Below are 22322 nucleotides of genomic sequence, written 5' to 3'. Positions count from 1 at the left end.
ATGAATTCATAATGCCATGATTTTTAATCAATCCAACATTTATCCACAGATAATTTTCTCATATTTAACCCCACACTGATACTCATTTTAAAAGCTTAATCTAGAATGAAGAAAAAAAAGGCATAAAAAAAGCCCTGAAAGATAGATATAAAATACTGCAATAACAGAGACTATTGTGCATACATCCAAGAAACACAACCTAAATTATGAGGCTGTAGTAAAGATGGTAGCACCTTGTACAACTGACTTCGTCAAGGAAATCAGCAACAATTAAACATTTCAATTATGCCCAAACCTGCAGTGGAACTGGCACACATTGGTTTTGGAAGGAGCTAAAGTAACTCCAGTTACACCATATCCTTAAACTCCAAACCATGATGAGAAAATTCATTACTTTAACCTTTGAGTTAGAACAAGAAGCAGAAAGTTGGCAAAGAAGCCTCACAGCCTGATTCCATCATGTAGTAAAAGTTACCTTCCCAATACTTCATTAGGTCCTCATGAAGGACCTATGTCAGATTCCACATGACAAAGGAGAATTTTATATTTTCCATAAATTACCATATTTTTATAACATGAAAAGCTATCTCATGGCTTCCTTACACTGACACATTCTATCAACACAAAATTAACTAAACCCAGAGAGAAAGATTAATCATGTTCCAAAGGACCACAGGCTAATCCTTCATGGACACGAGGGAAAATTCTCATATATAATTGTCCAGTACAAAAAGAATATTCAAAAGACCAATATCCTTCCCTAAAACCAGATGGAGGCTTAACTACCACAACAGTAGCTCTACTGATCAGTTTCATCAGTAAAATTAAACCCCAAAAAGGAAGTTTAGCTGAATAACAAAAACCTCAGTATTTTCTTTCATTGTGTTGGAGATGTGGCATGCCTTGCTGTTTAAAAACAGTATTTTATCAGTACAGACATCCAGATTTCAGGAAAACAAAAACAGCACAACATTTTTGAACTGATAGGAGCTTGCATACTTAATGTTGTGTATTGTTTGTCAGTTACTTCAACTGAAAATTAAAAATGTAATTTTGTTAACTTAAGGCCATATAAGTACAAATGCTTACTTCATCCTAAAAAAACAAAGCAGCACATATACTTAAGACATTCTAAAACAAATACAATCCAGTGCTTATTACCATAGCTTGAAATTTGTTATTATGAGGGAAAAGAATGCATAAGGAAAAATGGGAAAAGAATTCTAGGACTGAAAACTGCATCTTAAAAAAATGTAATGTCATGGGTCTGAAATTTTGGATTTTATTCTTCAGTTCCCAAGCCCACACATCATGCAGTTGCACTTTCAGGCATTAATTACTATTTTTCAGCATACACATTTCAGATTTGCACTAGACCTTAGATACATGAGAACAAATTCTGGGAAACTTTGCTTGAATTCCCACATCCACCACAGACAATAAAGAAAGGAATTTCTTTCAAATTAGAATAGCAACCTTAGCAAAAACCCAAAGTATTATTAAATTCTATGACTGACAAAACTATAATGAAAACTGGCTTGCAATCTTAGAAAGAGCCTTTGTCTTTGTAGAAAGAATAATTAATAATTGTTTTTCAAAATGAGACTATTATAAAAGTTCTCACTTATGCCTGTTAAAATATAGTGAGGGTTAATTTGCTCTTAATTATTATGCATATGGCTTGTTTTTCAATGAAGAAATATAAAGCTACCCCTTAAAATTTCTATCAACCTTCACCTTTTACATCCCTTAGAGTTTCACTCAGGGTATTATTACTCTCATGGCACCCAACCTCTAGCTATGCCTATTCCTCATAAGGCAAGGAATGTGACTTCCCTGTGAGCCAATAAAATCAGTGGGATGGTTATTTGGGCAATTCTGCTGGCACTTCCCACAGGACAGCATGGAAGTTGATATGCAAAGACTACCCAGGAGTGTGGAGGAAGATTCAAACCTCTATCTTGTAACATGGGAGTCCCACAGACCCCTGTAACACATTGCTGGAAGCCACTGAGTCAACTAATTAAAGACAATTTTATAGCCAGACAATTTGTATCTGTAGTCTGCAATAGCATGGAATAGCCTAAAGAGCAATGGCTCTCTAGCTTTTAAAAAAATCTTTTATTGTCATATATCTGTAAATTCAATTCTTGTGTTTACATGGATATGCTGTGACAAAGCTTTTGAATAACATTTATATTGATCAGCAGTATTTTTTGAAAGTAAGAGAGGGAAACTACACTGAAAGCATTAGTGCAGCAAGACTTAAGAAATTATTAGAAGATAACCTAAAAGAGGAATAGTAAATGATAAAAGAGACCCAGTGGATTTTACCTAATACCATGATAACAAACCGCCCCCTGGATCTAAATCAGTTTTTCCATTCTCCTTAATTCAGCTTTGAGAAGTATATTACCATATTTCTATAACAAACCTTTCTGAAATATGCCATTTTGTAGATTATTTCATTAGTAATACTCTCAATATCTGATGAAACAACATATCATGACTAGCTGTTAGAACCAGACATGGATTTTCTGATATATCATTCTCCAGATGGAAAATGGTTTTCTGTGAAAAAGAAAGTACTCATAGGAATACTCTGATTTGATTTGAAATGAAAAAAGATTTAGGTTCAGATAAAAATATTCTGATCAAGCATTTGCAGACTAAACAGCAGGTTTTTTAATAATAAATGATAAAAGGCTTATTTTACGATCTATAAAATTTAAAGTAAATTTTTTTAGAGTATATTCTTCTATTTTAAGTTTCCAGAATTGTGAAAGGAGATGTTGTTCCATTAGATGAATTTCCATATGTCCTTTTATATAGCTGAGAAATTCTCATTTAATTTTAGAAGAAACATTGCTGAGCTTGGTGCAATTCCAAGATACGATGCTAAAGAAATATCAATTTATTACTGTCTTATTTTCCAGTGTCATGCAACGGTCAAATATGCCACAGAAAATTTGGAAAAACTATTGAGATATAAGAGGGTTTTTAACAGAAGTCTAGTGTTAATTAATAGAGTTAGGAAGTTAGGATATCGCACTATTTCAAAGGAAAAAGGAAGTCAGCACATTGTATATTTGTTAAAGCTTTGCAATTTGTTGATATTATTGATATTACATTGAAATATGCTGATATTTAATATGTTTATAAAAATATAAGTCTGTATCCACCTCAATTTCAAATTTTCAAAAATACATTATCATGCATTAGCAAATACTAATGAGGACAAATGCTAACATTTCAAAAGAGTTTTGGTCATTCAAATTGTCTTGCTCCATCTCCAAAATCCACAGTAATCACTTTTACAGTTCCTTTAATTGAAAGTACAATAATCACATTAGCAGCAGAAAATAAGCACAAGCAGGCTTGTTTCAAGGTTAAGAAAACAAGGCACAACATAATCATTCTGAACGTGATCCAACCCTCATTAGGAATTGTTATGTCAAAGAATTCTTATCTGTGTGTTTAATACAGCACATATCAGCACTGAAGCAAGTGGCAATATGATAGTTTGGGGACTGCGCTGTCTCTGTAGAACAGGAGCTAATGAGATGCTGTGAGAGCACTTACAGAGAGCACAGTGATAAAATAGGCCTGTAAGGTATGACTTCCTCATTACACCCCGAGATTGCACCACATTCAGTGGCATGGCTGCTAGTAAATCAAAAGTCACACCTTGTATTTACTTGAGACATTTGCTACCTTCATGTGTCACTGTTCTATCACTCAGCAATCCCCTCTCCTGTGGGCAGGCGGGGTCTAGGAGGACTGCAAATCAGGAACTCACTGTTCCAGCCAAATCACACATGATGTGTGCTCCTGCAAGAACCAGACACACAGATGCTTCAGCTGCACATCCCTGTCAGTCCTGATCAAGAACAGGTGATTTCCACCCCTCAGTACACCACAAGAGTCACCTCACAACTTTTCTTTCTCTCTCTGTATCTGTGCTGAAGCCCCTAGTTTTTAATGAAGATTCTTCCCCTATCAGACCATTCTTCAACTCTGTTTCCCTTCATGATGCCAACAGCAAGCATCCCTAGTTTGTAACCAAGTATCTCACCTAATTTAGGGTCAGTTTGTCTCATGGCAAGAGATTGTTTTATTTCCTTTAGGTGTTTAACAGTCCCATCTATTCTCCAGGAGAGAGGGAGCTTCTTGCTTGAACAAAGATGTAACTTCCTATATCTTTCCTGTCAAGCTAATTCCAACCTTCTTTCCATGGCAAAAAGTCATTCCATCTTTTTGTTCTTGCTTACTAGCTTTTACTCACCCTCACAAAACCTGTGAGTAACCACAAAAAGGCCATTTTAGTGGACCTTTTCATAGACCTCAGACTGGGATTTTCCATCTCGTTGGTCTTTCCATTTATTACTTCATCATTCTCTTCTGCATAAGGTGTAATGGCTCATCCCTGTCCATCTTAAAAATGAGATAATGAGAATGACTTGTAATTCTGACCTCCAAACTGCACTGCTCTATTTGTACTGTCACATACATCTGCATTTCTCCTTAAGCAGAAGGAACTATAACCTAACTTTACATTTTCAGTTTAGAGCTTGTTTTCCTGCTTAAATCTCTTCCTGAATCAACCTAAGCATTTGACAATGCTTTTCCCAGACTAGGAGATGCAACTTACATTGAGTTCCTCGAGGTTTTGTTTTCACCTTAGCCCCAAGTACATCCAGCATTACCATAAACATGCACAGCCTATAGAGGGAACATCCAATTTTACTTTCTGTAGTTCAATATACTTGGGAACAAGAAAACAATAGTATTCCATTGTTTTCAACTATCAAGACAGGCAGTTCTCATTTAGTATAAAATCTCACTAGAATTTCTAGAAACCCCCAGAACTCCTGAAATGCTTCCTTTAATCTGTACTCCAGAAGTTGATGTGCGGGTTTTTTCATATCTTTCTATCCTTGGGCAGAAATTCTCTGCATGTTTTTTATTCCTGCTTTAACCTTTCTCACATTCTGCCATTTTATCTTGGAGATTATTAAATACCATCTGAACATTTTGCTGTTTAAACATCACACCATCCATTTTTTTATTTGAAAGAGAAGAAAACACAAGGAAATAATCAAAATATTCTGATGTGCTGTTTTTTAGTCTTTGCTTACAAGTTTCATTTTTAATTTTGTTATAGATAAGGGTGTTTTCTCCCAAGTAATGATACCCTAAAAAAAAAAAGAAGTTATATGACAGCTTATCAGGAATGTTTAGACCACCTAAGACATTCTTCCTATCAATCCTTATCCAATGACTCTTTTGAGATACATAACTACCACAGTCTTGAAAACATTTTTAGAGAATGGACTGGCTCACCACGTTAAATATTTGCTTAAATAATAATATTCTGAGACACAGAATTAGCCCATGACCAATGCTGTATCAAGTAACCACAGTTTCATTATTTATTGGAGCTTCACATCATACGTGCAGTATTCTGGTTTTGTCTCTGTCCATACCTAGTATGGTTGCTCTAACCTGTACAGAATAAATATGTAAAGTTAAGCAATTTTCAGATGTTTTCACTGGGTACTGACATGCTGATCTCTCAGGTTCTGTATTTCTGTTACTTATAGACAGAAACATATTAAAAAAAAGGGGGGGAGGGGGAAAGCTTTTCTAAGTGATTTTCTGCAAGACAACCTAAACTAAAGCCTAGGAGGTAATGTAACTGGTGGCTGCATAATAAAGACTGCATCACAACGTACAAACAAAAAAAGGAAATTCAGGAGAAAAGTTTAAACCTACTTTTTCTAATGTTAAGGCATGGTTATGTAAATTCAATATTATATTAACACTAAAATTAACCATGTTTTTAACTTTAAAACAAATGAACAGTCGGAGAAAGTGAAGAATCTGTCATGTAACAATGAAGGTGACCACTCAGGAGCCATTTACACCATCAAGAAAGAAATAGCTGGGACCAATAATAAGCTGTTATCCTTCTAAGTGATTAGCTAATAATTGACAGAACAGGTGTATTTAGGAGTTTTGGAACCCAGTTCTAAATTCTGGAGGTCACAAGTCTCTTACTGAGACTCTTCAGAAAAACACATCTGGATCTAAAGAGGGGCTTGGGGAGCCATCAGAAATTACCTGGAGTTCTTTTCACTAAAACACCCTTCCAGCCTCCCTAATCTCCAATACACCCCCATATCTTGTTTCCTGCTGTATTTCCTTTCCTTATGGAATAAATACATACAGCAACTGATGATAAATGTGGGGGTCAATGCAAGCAAATATGCTCCTCACGCAAACCTTGAATTCACAGGATCTGCTTACTTTTCTTCTAATTTAATTAGCACCAAACTTCACTGAGATAAGGATAATTGAATGAATAATTTTGTCTTCATTCTTAACTTCAGATATGAAGATGTTTTTCTCTTTCTAAAATGCAAAAACAATTTTTCAGAAATTATGACAGTTTCTAGATGGGATACCTGTGGTTTGTAATTTCCTTTGGGTAGAATGTTAGGCTATATTTTGTAGTAGAGTTCAGTTCAGTAGTAAATTTTATTGTGGAAAAGTATTTCCTTAAAAAAACTGTTGTTTTGAAACCATCGTGTCAGTGTTTCTATTTCACTCTAGTGGCTATTATTTTGTCTTTTTATTGCATTAATAGTAAGTAATAATAAGTCATGGAAGTTTTATTCAGAGAAAGATGCTAGGGAGTACCCGCTAAGGGATAACAGACTGAAAGCAGTAGGGACTCATTTATTTCAAATTTCTCTACCAGTTCAAGATGCCAAAAAAATGGAAATAAAAGCCAAGAGTAAATGTAAAAACGGGTGTTCCATTATTCCCAGGTTTTCTAAAAAGTCAGTCAGATTTTATGAAAAGAAGAAAGATCTTTTCAAATAAATAAGAATATTTGATATTGAGCTATTGGAGTAACACAAAATGTAACAGGAATAACTACTAGAGTAGACCATGTTAATTTAGGTTGATGAAATGCCATCTGATACGGCCTATAACTGAAAATATTAATAGAAGAATAATAAAACAGATTAGTCTGAAAGAAATGTTTATCTGAATGTTGTCATAATTAATCTTCACTAATGAAAAACAGTAAGCAATGAAAAAGCACCAGCAACACCAAACTCTTCCTCTCCTTTTCCCCTTATGCACAGAGTCTGTTCTGTCAGTTAGAAGACAGAACCATGCTGCCACTTTCCAGCAGGTCACACAATGGAGAAATTCCTGTGTGCTGTGCCTTCTGCATTGAGAAAATGACAAAAAGTAACACTAGCCATTGGGATGTACAAGGTGGATGGCAGAGGTGGGGCTTGGGGAATTCTTTGACTATAGGCCTCTTCCTGCTAGGTAGGATCTCTAAAAGCAGGTTCTTGGGAAAAATGCTGGTTTGTTTATCATCTATTTCAAGTCTAGAAGTTGCAGAATTTGCAAGAAAATTTTTCTGTGAAAGAGAGATGAACTTGTTTACTACATTGAAGCAGCGAATTGCTGGAATGAACTTTCAGTTCCACTTTATGTTGACATTATCCATTTCTTTGCTGAGTCTGAATGTAACATGTCACTGATATGAAACCACTGACTACTGGCTAAAAAACTGTGAAAAATGAGGAATTTTTCCAGTCATGGAAATATGACTTCACTTCTTTAAGTTCTCTAAATTCCATTGCACATTGGGTCCCTCTGAATCATTGTGTTTGAACCAAGAGCTGGGAAAAAACATATTCTATCCCACATATTAATCTAAAAAATGTACATAGATTTCTTCTTTTTCCCAAGTCAAGAATTTAATGGAATAATTTCTCAAAGATCTTTCAACATCAACAGTGCATAAATGAAGGAGATCATAGAAAGAGAGCTGTAGTATAATGATGTAAGAATGACTTTTTCACTACTTAGTCGTCCTGTACAATTCAACCATCTGAGCTGCTTTCTTTTGACATTGCACAGCAGGCTCACCTTTATCCTTGAAGAGCAAGCCTGCTGTGCAATCAGCATATACAGCCCTCCAAGGCTTGCATGGCCTAGAAGGCAGCCTGCATTACCCGTCGGATAGAGCCCTCCGAGACTATTTTCAGCCATCATCAGTCACAGTAAGTTCAGGTCCACATTTCTTAAGCCAAGGAAAACACAAAAAGATGCACTGAATCCTCCATTAGTTAAGGATGCAACTGACCATGAGTACTATGAGAATTCTGAAAGCAATTTCGATGACCAAAATTCAGTTTGGTAGACTGACAATTTCTCATTAATAACTTCAACAGATGTGTTTAAATTACAAACAGTGATCACGCAAAAAATACTCTCAAATTATTGATGAAAAGTACATCTTTTCTAGAAATAATACTGTAAAATAACCATCTTTCACAATAAAGTAAAATTACTAATTCACTTTTATTAATGTCATTCGTTTTCCTTTAAAATTCATGCAATAGATAGGTCTTACTTCAAATCAATTAAGATTTTTCTGTATTGTCTATCTGTTTTTGTTTCATATTCCATAAATAATTTAGGTTTTTACATTAATTCTTTAGGTTTTCCATAGTGTGATAGTTTTTAGCAATTCAGCCAAGAATTTAAAAAATAACCAACCAACCAACCAACCAACCAACCACCGCCATCACCAGCAACAAATTCCATACCATGTAAATTAGGCAAGACTAGATTTCCAAGTACTGTGTTTTAAGCACATGCATATATGTGTAAAAATTCATGACAATATATACTCAAAGAAAGGCAAAATTGTTCAGAGAAGTCATTTAAAGCACTCAGTGCAACTGGCAAAATTGCAGTTATGTAAGAGAATAGCTTCACAAATCTAGTTAGGGTTCTCCAGCTTGTCACACAGTTCTTGTAGTATATATGCAAATATTTTATTGTGACACCTGTATTTTTCAAATTGCCTATGTTATATGTGGATTTATGCATATTTGTAGGCCACTATTTTCAAAAAATACATGTCCCTTATACTTTTTTCCCTTGATATAAAATCTTTGCAATTAAACTCTGGCTTGAACAGCAAAATCTTTGTTAATGACAGTAAAAAGTAACAATATTTGCATGTGATCCAAGTGTGGAACTATTTATTTCAGTGTGTGCAGAGTCAGTGTCTAGCTTTCAATTGCAGACTACTTAAGTGCTTACAAAATAAAATGCTGTCTTACACTGATACCTAAACCACTTGGCTTTTAGGAAAAATCAGTATTTTGTTGCCATTGCCCAGAGCATTTTTCATTTAGTTGCCTAAACAGAGAGTTGCCTTCTTTCAGATGTCAAGTTTTCATAACATTTTTGTCTGTACTCCACAGACAGTGGAGGATTAAAGCACAGAGAATGATTCCTTTCCTCAGCTGCAACTTGAAGTGATGCTGACATTAAGCTGCTGAAAACCTTTAAATTATAAAGTGTTTTCACTAAACTTCCTGCTCTATGGAAGAGAGGTTAAATTGCACTGTCTTTCTTGTACCAAATGTGACAGATGGTCACAGGACCCAAAAATGTGAGCATTCACAACACAAGAAAACACTGCTTTCAAGAGCAAGAGTATCTGGCAAACAAAGCTGCAGCTTCCCCACAATGAACAAGGTAAACATAAAGCACTGTAGCAGTTCAGCAGTAATAAACAGGTGGGAGTCTTCTATTTGGGTGATACTTGTAAAGTGGTCTTGCTGCATTAGATTTTGTAACCCAGACTAATGGGCTGTAAGCAGCTATCTAAATGGGTTAAATTAAGAGGGAGGAAAATACCTTTTGATTATCCTTATATATACACATAAATACACATATAAGTTAAGTGCACATATGTAAAAATACCAGATTTCAAGACCTCATCATAGGCAAAGACTACTTCATAGTATTTCAAAATCAGTGTTTTTAAAATTTCTTCTTTAGTCACAGTCCCATTTTTTTGGAGCAGTAGTATCATGCATTGTCTAAGGATATTTTTCCTTATGAAAGTTATACTTAAAAGGTAGCTATAAAAAATAGCTAGGAATCAAAACTTTTGTAACAGATGTTAGCAGAGATATATGAAGTTGTGCAAGGATATCAGATTTTTAAGACCTTCAGACTTTGTAAATGTGTAATAAGTATCTGTATGAGATTAGATGAAAAGGTCAGATTTCTTGCAGAAACATAGAATCATGGGAAAGAAAATTAAGGGATAATAATTGATGTAAATTCCTATGCAAATGAACTGCCAATAGGGAGTCTCAGGGTTTTTTTTCCTCAGGAAAAGTTTTAGGCTCAGTACCAGGAGAGCCTGATGCAAGGTGATGCCCTGTCATATATGGAATTTCTGTATGATCTGTCCTGGCCTTAAACTTTGCAAACCTGAGATGATTCATATATCGTGTCCAGATATGAACATGCACACAAACATGACATGCCATGTTTTGTACCAAAGACTCAGGTTCATGTTTGAGCTCTGTTGGAACAAAACTGCCAATGAAATAGAATTTAGCATCTTTGACTTCCTGTGCTTTTCTCAGGACTTTTTAACCAGGGCAAGCAAAACCTGAAAATGTTGGCTTCTGAAGATATAGAATGCTAGCCATTGAGTCAGTGCAACCTGGTACCTATTACAGAAGAGAGTATTCACCTTCAGCTTTTGGAATAAACAAACAAGAATGGTGAGGTACTCTAGATTCTGTGATCCAAATATCAATTGACTGAATATCTGCACTTAATGGCTTGCTGTAGTGGATAACAGTCCACTGTCCTGCCTAAGCACAACAAGTCCCTTGGCACTTGGTGATTCAGCTGTTCAACACATGCACAATATTCTTCATTCCTGCTAGTTGCTGGACAAGACCACTTGTGTTTTATGAGGTAGAATTAATATGCTGTTAACAAGGTATTTAGCTTTTTGACATTTAAATGTCAGCTGACCAAACTAAGTCCCTCCAAATTCAATGGTATGATGCAGTAGCCTCCTCCTTGTGATTCAGCTTGACTTAAAATAGCCAGACTATGAAGCACCGGGTGAATAGCTCAATTGAAAGCTGGAGAGTCTATATTGCACCTGTAAGGAAAATCCTATAAAATCATAGCCATTCCTTCCATAACATCATGTAAGCTACACACTGGCTTTAACAAGACAATGTCTTAATCACATAAGAGCAATAATATCTCTGAATACAACTTCAAAAAACTTCTTCTGAAAAACCAAAGAGCCTGATTAGAGGAATCATATAATATAATCCTGCACAACCAGTGGTAAGAGTTATTGTTAAAAAAAGACAGCCCCTTTTATAAAACTTTAATTTCTACAATCAAGGAATTGTGTCAGGCTCTAGAAATGCAATGTTTAAGGTATCCAAGTGCTGTTACCAGTTCAGAGCTCTACAAATCTCATAAAATAGGCATTGTACATTGCTTTATTCTACTTAACAGTCCTGTGTTCCTCCACAACACAAACTCAAATATTACTCAAGTAAATAATGGACGCAGTTATTTAGAGTTACTAGGAGAGGCAGCATTAAAAACAATCATAAAAAAAAACAGTATAGGAAATAAATGCCCTGAAAAACATTGTAAAATTACTGCTTATCTGCATGCTGATTCATCAGTCATTCCCACATGTTCTAAGATCTCCTGGTAAACCTGCAGTTTGGTAGAGCATCACCTTTAACAGAGAGGGATATATAAACTTCCTCTTCCCTGTCAAATTTAGAAACCTGTGTGCATCAATGAACTTCCCCATGCTTAATTTAAGATTCTGTAATATGTAAGAAGTCTTGGAATTTTCCCATAGAAATTACAGGATTCCTAAAAGCTATTCTGAACAACATGAAAGCTTTTATTGTTTTATATTTGTATGTACATGATTCATCTTTGATGCTGTAATATCTAACAAGTTTATACAAGATGGAAATAAAAGAGTAATAAAAATTAACAGAATCTTAGGAAAAAAATGGTTGTTTCTTCTAATAACATGTTTATACAAAGCACAATGTTCAGTAATGAAATTCAGTAATTCACTTTCGTGGTTTATAGTTTAGCAAGGGATACAGCAGATACGAGCCATCATTTACAAGAAGATGCCATCTGCTGAGCAAACACACAATCAGCAGGCACTTCCTATTACACTGGAATCTTTTCTGTCCTTTATTGATTTTCTCCCTTGCATTTCTAAAGCCCCTCAAGCAATCTGAGCCAGTGCAGCAAATGAAGAAAGCAAAGGACTTCTCAATGACCCCAATATCAATTCTGCTTTGTGCTTCATGCTGTCTCAAGGCTATGGACCTCATAGGTTAGTTCAAAAGAGAGAGAAAATAGTACATAAAGTGTGTGTATGTATATAGTTCCAAGGGAACTCTGCAGAAATGACAGCCTAACCTATGAGATTAAACACACTTCAAAAAAGCTTTACAACATTAAGCATACTTCAATGCAAGCATTTAATTATATACCCCTACACCATTTAATTGTTGCTTCATAATACTTCTCTTTTTTTTGTTCCACTTATTCAGTTTGCTTCCGCTCTTTATCTACTTCATGTACACTCTGATGCAAATAGGAGACCTTCTGAAAAATGTAAGCATAAATAGATGCGATAGTATTCAAAAGTTATTGTCCTACATCTATAGATGTCAGAAAAAAGCATTAGTCATTAAATACTTTCACAGTTACCATTCCTAAGCCACTTTTGGTTTTCCCTTCCATATTTATTTTCGCATCATGTAGGTTTATATACTGTATGCTTTGAATGGTACAGTCCATTTTAAAATAGAAAATACCTCTGCTGCTTCATAAAACATTTTTCATCTTGCAGAAAAACAAATTAAATAAAGTTCTTTAGTGAAAATAAATATTTGAAAGAGCTTCCATGGAGCAAAATAGAAGTTTTTTAATTGTTATTACTACCTCATGCAAAATACACCTAAGGACAGCTAACAAGAAGAGGAAGGGAAAAAACTAATATATTACAATATCTCCTGTTTCTCTTTTTCATTAATCCAGTTTATTATTAATTGGCATCTCAAGAAAAACAGTTCTTGTCTATTGTGTAATTTCATTTGCATCATTAACATGAGCACCAAATATTAAATGGAAGAAACTATGATTAATACATGTAGTAAAGAAAATTTTGCATTAATAAATATGCTTAAATGAATTGCATAATATTTATACCATTCAAAGTTTAAAATTCCTTGTAGAAATATAAAAAATATTAAAATAGGTATTCATATTTCCATTCTGAAAAGCTTTATACAAGGAGAAAGTTCTCCCTGGAAATTACCACTATCTTTTGGATATCATTTGCATACAAATCTGCTTGTGCAAACTCTCTCCAAGCTTTTAACACAGAATCAAATACACAGGTGTAGACCATGATGTATAACTCTTACCACACCTCTCTAGGTTTCCACAAAACTAATGATGTGATCTTTGTCACATTGTTTCTACTTAGTTTCAGCTGGGGAAGGGCTAACAACATTAGTCACTGCCATTAATGCCTTGTTTTGAAAATACTATTAGGTATTAGAAGAATCTTCTTTTTTTTTAATTTTTCAGTTTGACTTATTAAGTCTGCATTAAAAATAAACTACCATATAATCCATTATGTGAACTCAAACCATTCAACATCCCCCATCTCTCATCCAAAAGTGGGGAAGTATTGCTGCATGCAGATTATGCCAAGAGCCCTTCAAATAGAGTAACACTAAAAACCTGAAGATGATATTCCATGACGAGCTGTGTACTAGCAGCTGGATCACAGAACTATGAACCTACAGACTGATTCTGAAAAAAACCACCCTCCCTGCTGATACAATAGAAATTGTTGTGTCTGGGCTTTGAGAAAAAATAAAAAAAATACTGTATCTAAACTTAATAAGCTCAATAGATGCTGATACTTCAATGTTCTCTAACAAGTACATGGCTCACAGAAAACTCCTTGTCTTAATTAATAGCTAGTTTTTCTACTCTGCTTCACTTATGACATAAGACTGAAAACAAATTAAATTTTTCCCACATTTCCTGTTGCTTTCAGAGCCAATTCACAAAAGAAGAAAAGGAACAAGCACCTGCCTAAGAAAAAGACATTCCAAAAGTCTAAAGATCAGAGTCTAAAGTGTTGAATTTTTAACAATGACAGAAAAAATGCCAGTGACTGGTCTGGACTCTACTACTTTTACTTCGTGGCTGTCTTGAAATGTATCTTCATCTCTAAATCAGCTACTTGTCTCTTAGTCTCTTCAATGCTCCTCCTATCTTCATAGATTCATCGAATGTTAATGGACCTTAAGGATCACCTAGTCCCAATTTTCTATTTTCAAAATATAGTGGTTGGTGGTAAACATATCCATTTTGTGTTTTAAACCATGGTCTACAAACATAGTTATGCTTACTGCGAGTCTTCCAAGCAGGAAGGACAACATAATTTCTGAATTCCTATAGAATGTCACAATATTAGGTAAAGGTACAGATGTGACAATTTGGTTAGCAGATGGAATGGACAAGCTTCCCAGAAAATCACTAACATTTCTTGGTCTCTGCTGCATTATAAGTTCCCCTTTGACTGTCTCAGAAAAGAGTTTTATCTAAACCACTCTGCACTTTGACCACCACTAGTAAACGATAGCTTTTGTACTTTCCACAGCCTTTGACATCATTATTAAATTTAGTTCTAATAGGAAGAAAAAGCCTCTTGACAGCAAGGATATGAATGTTGTCTAACACAGAGAAAGAAGGCTTTGGAAGAAAAATAGGAGAAAAAGGCTTAGTTGAAAAAGATCTTAAAAACCACCCTAAAAGAAGTACAACATGCATCTCAAGGAGCCTTTATCATGACAAAACATGAACTACAATAAAAAAAAAAAATCTTGAGAACAAAATTTAATTCTGATTAGGAAAGTGTTCTCTTGCTTTTGTCTATAAAAGGAAAAACAATGGGCAGAAAATGCCACTTAAGGATCTAGCTCAATAATCCAGTGAAGACAAAGGAGCCTTTTAGTTTCAATGAGTAATCCAAAAGAATGAGTATTGAACAAAAAAGGGAGGAAGATATTTGGAATCAAACCTATCATGTTGTGTCAGTCAGGCTTAGAAATGTTCCTTTCAGCCTTCTCTAAAGCAAAGCCTGAGAATCAGAGGGTTGTGCATCAATCACAAATACGTGTGATGGAGACTTTCTGCATCACACAGCTTAGAAGAAGAACATTCAACACTTTCTGCTAATGTCTTGGACAAGCAGGAATTTCAGGATCTCTCTAAGGCTTATCTTTCTATAAATGGGACATGTAGATATCAGGTTCTAGTCTGAGTTCTTGCACAGTTCAAAGTCACAGAATGGAAGGGAACACGTTTTGTAACGAAAGCAAATGGAGATTGTCACAGTTCAGAAGAAAATAAAAAAGGTTCAGGCTTCTCTCCAAAAATGGGGAGAATAAAAATCTTAGAAGGACTTCTGGTCATCACAGTAAATCCAACATTCTTTTCTAATGCAAAATAGCTTTTGACAGCTCTCAGAGTAAATCTCTCCTATTTGAGACCACTGCAAAAGGATCCAAATGGGGGTCTAACTCAAGGACTTGTAGTAAAAGACTGAAATGCCTCCTTCCAGTTTTGTCTTGCTCTTCTGATCCCATAAGATGTTGGAATCCATCAGAACACTCACAGAATGGCTGTGTTCATTTCAGGATGAGCAGGAAGGAACAATGGAGCCAAAAAATCCTTTATTACATAATGTTAAGTGTGGGAGAATTAATAGTAAATATATTTCTTCCAGAGGAATTATAGGTCTCCTTTATAGGAAGAAAGAGCTGACAAATCTCAATGGCACCCCCCTACCAACTGTGAGAAGTCTCTCAGGATGTCTTTCTTACACACTGGTGTGCTAACAATGCATCAGCGGAGATCTTTTCCAGCCATTAGAGAGAGTTTGGATGAGAAGAATGTATTTAATTTTACGGTTTATCTGGTATCAAATTTTATATAAGAAAAAGGGCATGCTTTTACTTTGTGCAAGGGTTCTGTATGCAGCCAGTGTTGGCTTAAGGTCTGAACAGTCACTGTCATTGCATCCTCCTCATCTTCCTCTTAGGAAATGCATAAAAATAGCAGCTGGAAATTATTGCCTGCCCACAGCTTGTTACTGGGCAGTCATCACTGATAACACCGTCAGTTCAGCAGCTGATGATTTTTCCAAGTGTTGGGTTTGCATGGTAAGCTTCTGGCAACAATGGGGCTGCAGAATCACAGAATGAACTGAGAATATAGGAGAACAACAGCTTGGTAAACATCAAGGTCAATGGAAAAGGAGGTGGAGAAGGTAGTCCAGGTGATGGAGCAGACATTCCCCTACAGCCCATGGAGGTTCATGTTGGAGCAGATATACATCCACAGCCTGTGGAGAGCCCCATGTTGGAGCAGGCGGATGCCTGAGAGGAAGCTGTGAACCTGTGGGAACCCTGCACTGGAACAGACTGCATGAAGGACCCGTGGAACTGTGAAGAAAGGAGCCCACAACAGACCAGGTTTGCTGGCAGGACTCTAATTCTGTGAAGAACCCATCCTGGAGCAGTCTGCTCCAGAAGGACTACACCCTGTGGAAAGGACCCATGCTGGAACACTTTGTGAGGAGCTGAAAGCCATGGTAAAGATTCATGCAGGATGATTTCATGGGCAACTGACTAATTGTCTCCTGTGGAACACTGTCACACTGTCTACACTGGAACAGGAGAGGAGTGAGGAGTCCTCCCACTGAGGAGGAAGTAGCATCAGAGACATCAGAGACAACATGTGATGAACTGACTGACCACAGTTTATCTCCTATTCCGCATCCTGTATCACTCCTGTATCACTCTGGGGAAGGAGGTAGAGAAAACTGTAAGTCAATCAGATGCCCAGGAAGAAGGAAGGGATGGGAAGAAGGTGTTTTTAAGATTTATTTTACTTCTCCATGTCCTGTTAGGGATTATGTTGTAAATAAATTCAGCTGATATCTCCTTGTTCAGTCTGTTTTGCCTGTGATGGTGTTCAGTGAGGGTTCTCTCCCAGCCCTTATCTCAACTCATGAACCCATTGCTATATTTTCTCTCCCCTGTCCAACTGAGAAGGGAATTGAGGAGCCTGGTGGGCACTTGGCATGAAGCCAGGGTGAACACACTACACTTGCAAAGACAGCTTATAGAACAACAAAACCCAAAAAGTAACGCAGTGATCATAATAAAATTTAAAAATAAAAGAAAAAAAGAAGAGGTTTTATAACAATTATTGTTTAATTAATTATATTTAATTAAAGTTTATTAAAAACTTATGGTCCAACGTCTAAAAATAAAATTCTTGCAAGCCAAAGAGAGATTACTTAGAGATACAATATTGGAGGCTTAAAGGACATGTGAGCCTAGCATTGGCAGACTTTTTGGAAATATCAAAAAAACCTGTGTCCCTAACAGAAGGGGAATTTTTAATAGCAAGACAAAAGGTTGAAAATATGTCTAAAAGAGGAAAACAGAAAACATCCTGATCTTTGCTTATTTAAATATAAAAAAGCAATCAGGAAAAGTGAGCAAGAGTATTTGGAAAACCTGCAAGAGACATAAACCAAGTACTTATTCAAACACAGGAAATCTGCTAGAGACGAACTAAGAAAAACAGGTGATCACAAGGACTTAGAGACACTTATCATGAACACTCAGAAAACCAAGCATGATAGAGGGAAAAAAGAACCCAAATTCCAAAACAGATAAAATCTGTAAAGTCCTAAGAAGCAATCTCATAATATTGAATTATTATTGAATAACTCATTAAGTATTGAATTGATACTAAAAACAAAAAAGAATTTGCTTCCAAATGGACAACTTGATGCACAGGAGAGGGATCAGCATGACCAGGCAGCAGTGCCTCAAAATTCATCTATTTTCTGAAGGATTCAGTTAGAATGTGAGAAGGGATATATGGGTGATAGAGTCTACTTGGACTCCTAAGTGGTATTTGATAAATACATATTAATAAAAGATGTAAGACAGCAAATAAACAGGGGCTTTTTCTGAATCACCTCTAAAATCCTAATTTCTAAGACTAATAATTAACAGTCCTTACATACTTAAACCATAAAATTCCCCTGATTGTACAGTGGAGCATCGATTTGTGGAAATATTTCAGCACACAGCAGTGGCCCCCAAATTGACCTTGTGTCACTGGGCACCACCTTCTGGGCTTGACCATTCGGCTAATTTTCAGTTCACCTCACTGTCGGCTCACCTAGCCCTTGGATCGATAGATTGTCTATGAGGATCTTAATGGGAGACAGTGTAAGTCCAGGCAGACAAAATCCACTGTTCTCCCCCTGCCTACCAGGGCAGTCACTTCTCTTTGATAACTGGTCCAGCACAACATTTCTTTGGTGAATCCATGCACACTACTCATGAAGACTTTCTTGCCTTTGTGCCTGGAAAATGTTTTGCAGGATTAGCTGCTCCACCATTTTCTGTGGATTAAAGCAAGGCTGACTAGCCTGTAGATCCCTGATTTCTCCTTCTTGCCTTTCTTAAACACAGGAGTGACATTTTCCTTTCTCTAGTCCAGAAGCACTTCTCCCAGTCATAATCTTCCTCAGCATCCCGGTAGCATCCCACCAAGGCCCACGGAATTACGAATCTCCAGTTTGAATAAGTACTGCCTGATCTACCCACAAAGGGTATGCATTCCTTTCTCCAGCCTTTCCCTTTGGTCTCTGGGACCCGGAATTCCGGAAGGCTGGCCCTTGCAGAACAGACTGGAGAAAAGAAGGAATTCACCACTGCAGCATTTTCCTGTGCCATCAGGTTTCCTGCCCCAAGCAGCAATGGGCTCACATTTTCTGCAGTCCTCCTTTTGTGATTTCTGCACTTACAGAAGTCCTTCTTGTCGTCTTTGATATCTCTTGCCTGATTCAATTCCATTTTGGCTTCAGCTTTTCCAACTGCATCTCTGCACGCTCATACAATGGTGCTGTATTTCTCCTAGGTTGCCTGTCCCTGATCCCACTTTCTATATTCCACCTTCTATATTCTTCCTTTTTACATCTGAGTTTTGCCTGGAGCTCCTTGTTCATCCATGCAAGCCTCCTGGCATTTTTGCCTGACTTCCTACTCATTGGAATGGACGGCTCTTGTGTTTGAAGGAGATGATATTTGAATACTAAACAGCTTTTTTTGGCCCCTCTTCCCAAATATAATATAAAACTATCAATTTTGGATGAGAAGAAAGTGTCAAGGACAGCCCTTATGTCTGAAAGTGTTAAATTGGTCAAAGACTCTCCTTTCATCTCTTTTATGATGAATGGCTGTGTATAGAATATTTCATACCAGTGCAGAGGTATGTTAGTTATATGGTTGATAAGTTCAAATTACAAGTAAGTTATAATTTCCGGAATTCTTAGTTCACATAAAACAATTTATTTGCATAAAAGCTTATAAACTTTAAGTAGAAGTGAACTCTTTAACAGAAGCATCTAAAAATACCACTCTACGCCGTTGCATTACACAGAAAGAGCCCACAGCAACTCAGTTGCCCTGCCCAAAATTCAAGCAACAAAACACACAAAATAAAAGACAAAATATATTGCCAAAATACAGACTCTCCTGAATTACACCAAACCTGTGGTATAGGCACAGCACAGGCTGAGAGACAGGAATTTCCATGCACCAGCTGGGAATTGAACCCAGGTCACAAGAATGGGAACCTTGCATGATACCACTACACCACTGGTGCTTCCTGCTGGTGTGAACTTATTCAGTATCATTTCACTCTAATCAGAGGCAGGTCAAAATAAGGACTATGCAGGAAAAAAGAATTTTCTACCTGAAAAACATTACTTGAAGAACATAACACATACCCTAAAATACTGACAAGAGGTCACTGGGCAATTAACTAATCCCTTTTCCTAGGGAAATTTTGAAAGAGTAAGGATGGAAAACCCTAAAAAAAGTCTTCTGTTTTTTTCTCACAATATATATAAATAGTCAATCTTCTTTTGGTGAAGGCAAAGCTAAACAGCTTCATAGATTCGTTCCAAAATGTCTATGGTTATAAAAAGACTTAAATTTCAAAACAGTAAAGCCAAGACAGTAATTTGTCTCAACAGTGCAGAGTAAGCAGATGTGTGCTGAAGCTGGAAAAAATGAGAAGAACCAAACAATAATTGTTCCATTTTGACAGCCAATACCTTTCATGTGGAGGAAAATTTTTTTCTTGAATACATGGCTACCCGTGACTCTGGAAGTCAAAGCACTTCAGGATGCAAGAAAAACATAAATATTCCAGGCAGAAAACCAAGTGGACTGCAGCTGAAAGAAGTTCTTTGGTGCAATGTGTTCCATGGTCCACTTCATGTACAGGTGCTGAAACTTTTATCACAGCTTCTGCAGCTTACTCGGGAACTCTGCCCCATTTGAGAAGCAATACTAAGTGTTTAATTTTTGAAATGAATTTATTTATTATTAATTTTAGTTAATTAATTAATTAGAATATTTTCCAAATATTTCATGCATTTAGCAGCTGTACATAGCATGAATACCTGAGATTTCCTGGTCAAATAATACCTGTAAGATGTATTCAGTCTTCATGGAAATTGAGTTAATATCAGGTGAAATGCACTGCTTTTCCTCAGCTCCTTTTATTCAAGATATCTAACATAATTTGAAGGAAAGGTAACACAAAGGAAGTAATTAGTGGAAGACCAAAAATTTAAGGGTTTCTGAGCAGAACCAAATATTCTGCCTCTCTCATAGCATTGAATGGCAACTCCTCAACCATATTTATTTACAACCTTTGTTTAAAATAAATTTCTTATTCAGTAAATAACTCCAGAAAAGATAAAAGGAGACTTTCAAATAAACAGACCTACAAAAAACTCTCTTTCTTTGTCCTTGCACTCAGTAACACACAGAACAAATGGACATAACTTTTACCTTTTAGGAGAGATTAGCAATTGGTTTCTTCCTAAAGATCAAATATGTCAGATGCCAGGTTGGTGGTTTTTAAAGTAAAATCGAGAAAACGGAGGGGTGCAATAAAACAGCATTCCAGAAATTCCATGTAAGAGTTAACTTACTTTGTCATAAGAAAGTAATAAACAGAAATCTGGGATTGTATTAGAAGCAAAATCCTGTTTTTACACTAAAGCAAGATGTAGAAAGCATTTCTTCTGAATTGAATACTACGTTTAGCCTACACGCATTATTTCCTGTGACTAGATTAAATGGCACAGACTATCTGAAGAGATATTTCCTTCTCAAAGGATGGTTTCAGATCATCCTTTGAAGACATATATAGAGCTCCAGGAATCCCTCATTACTGGGAACTTTTCAGAATTTGTCATTCTCTGGGACTTGAATCTGAACTTTCACATGCACTTCCTGAATTCCCAAACATGTGGAAGGACAAGGATCAGGACACACTCACAGCAATACCATTATATGTGACATAGACAATACTCTCAGGATTTCTCTTGAATGTCCCCAGTTTTTCTTGATCTCTGTAAAGTTTTAGTGTACAACATGGTCTCAGTGCTTCTCAAATCTGCTTTCTGACAACTCACCTCTCAATCCTGTTCTCTCTATTTGTCTCTACAAATTCTTACAAGCCTGAGTTTCCTCTTTTAGCTTATCAGTTAATACTTCCAAAACAGGTAAGACCTCTCCCCATTATTACAGATACGATTAAATAAAAATTCTGTCAATCAATAAAGATATCTATTAAATTGAAAATAATAAATTTGGAAAGCTGTCACTAATTTCAAAATACTCTAATAATCCCAATAAGTAGTTCCATCAGCATCAGAACTAATGAAGCCTGGTTTATTACTCATTTGTGTTCCATCATTGATTTACATTGGTGTGTTAAGGCATGAGCTCTGACTTGAGCCATTAATAAGGACTCTGACACAACTCCTCCTTTCTTTCGTCTTTGGATCCCCTCTCTTTTCCCACACCTACTATATGGCATTTTTGGCATCTAGTAAGGAATGTTTTCATGCTGACAGGATGTATTTATTTAACTCAGTCATCAATTTCTAAAAAAACTTTAAGAATCTAATTATTTTCAAGAACTTTTTTTCAGATGATTTTGTTGCAACCAGACAATGAAATCCAAAGATTCTGGGGGGATAAAGACAATAACCTGTCTGATAAATAAAGCCAGCATACAATCGGAGCTCAAAAGAAGAAGGAACTAAAAACATGTGATTTTTTTTCTGCACTGTGAATATTATGTACAGTATTGTTTAAAGTATAGATATTTATAATCAATAAACTGAAGAGCTACAAAATATATGTGCATATCTTAAAAGAATTCACAGAAAATAGAGAAAAATAGTATTTCAGATTCTATGT

At 36.0% G+C, this 22322-nt stretch overlaps 1 protein-coding gene and 1 non-coding gene across 2 annotated transcripts in view; both read right to left on the bottom strand.

Moving 5' to 3' along the window:
• The window catches only part of CCDC178 (coiled-coil domain containing 178), a gene marked incomplete at its 5' end in the record, with an annotated part of 131678 nt that overhangs the window by 92466 nt on the left and 16890 nt on the right, over positions 1-22322 (bottom strand). The window contains 6 exon segments of the mRNA XM_054285124.1: positions 4286-4296; positions 4989-5086; positions 8461-8563; positions 9814-9947; positions 12446-12528; positions 21394-21466. Of these exon segments, the coding sequence (XP_054141099.1) occupies positions 4286-4296; positions 4989-5086; positions 8461-8563; positions 9814-9947; positions 12446-12528; positions 21394-21466 (502 nt within the window).
• TRNAG-CCC (transfer RNA glycine (anticodon CCC)) lies at positions 19631-19701 on the bottom strand. The gene has a single exon. It is a non-coding gene; the product is annotated as a tRNA-Gly (tRNA).

Source organism: Melozone crissalis, unplaced genomic scaffold (assembly GCF_028551555.1).
Source record: "Melozone crissalis strain CALT ecotype California unplaced genomic scaffold, PUWL_Pcris_2 ptg000042l_1, whole genome shotgun sequence".
NCBI lineage: Eukaryota > Metazoa > Chordata > Aves > Passeriformes > Passerellidae > Melozone > Melozone crissalis.
This window is presented reverse-complemented; position numbering and strand designations above follow the sequence as displayed.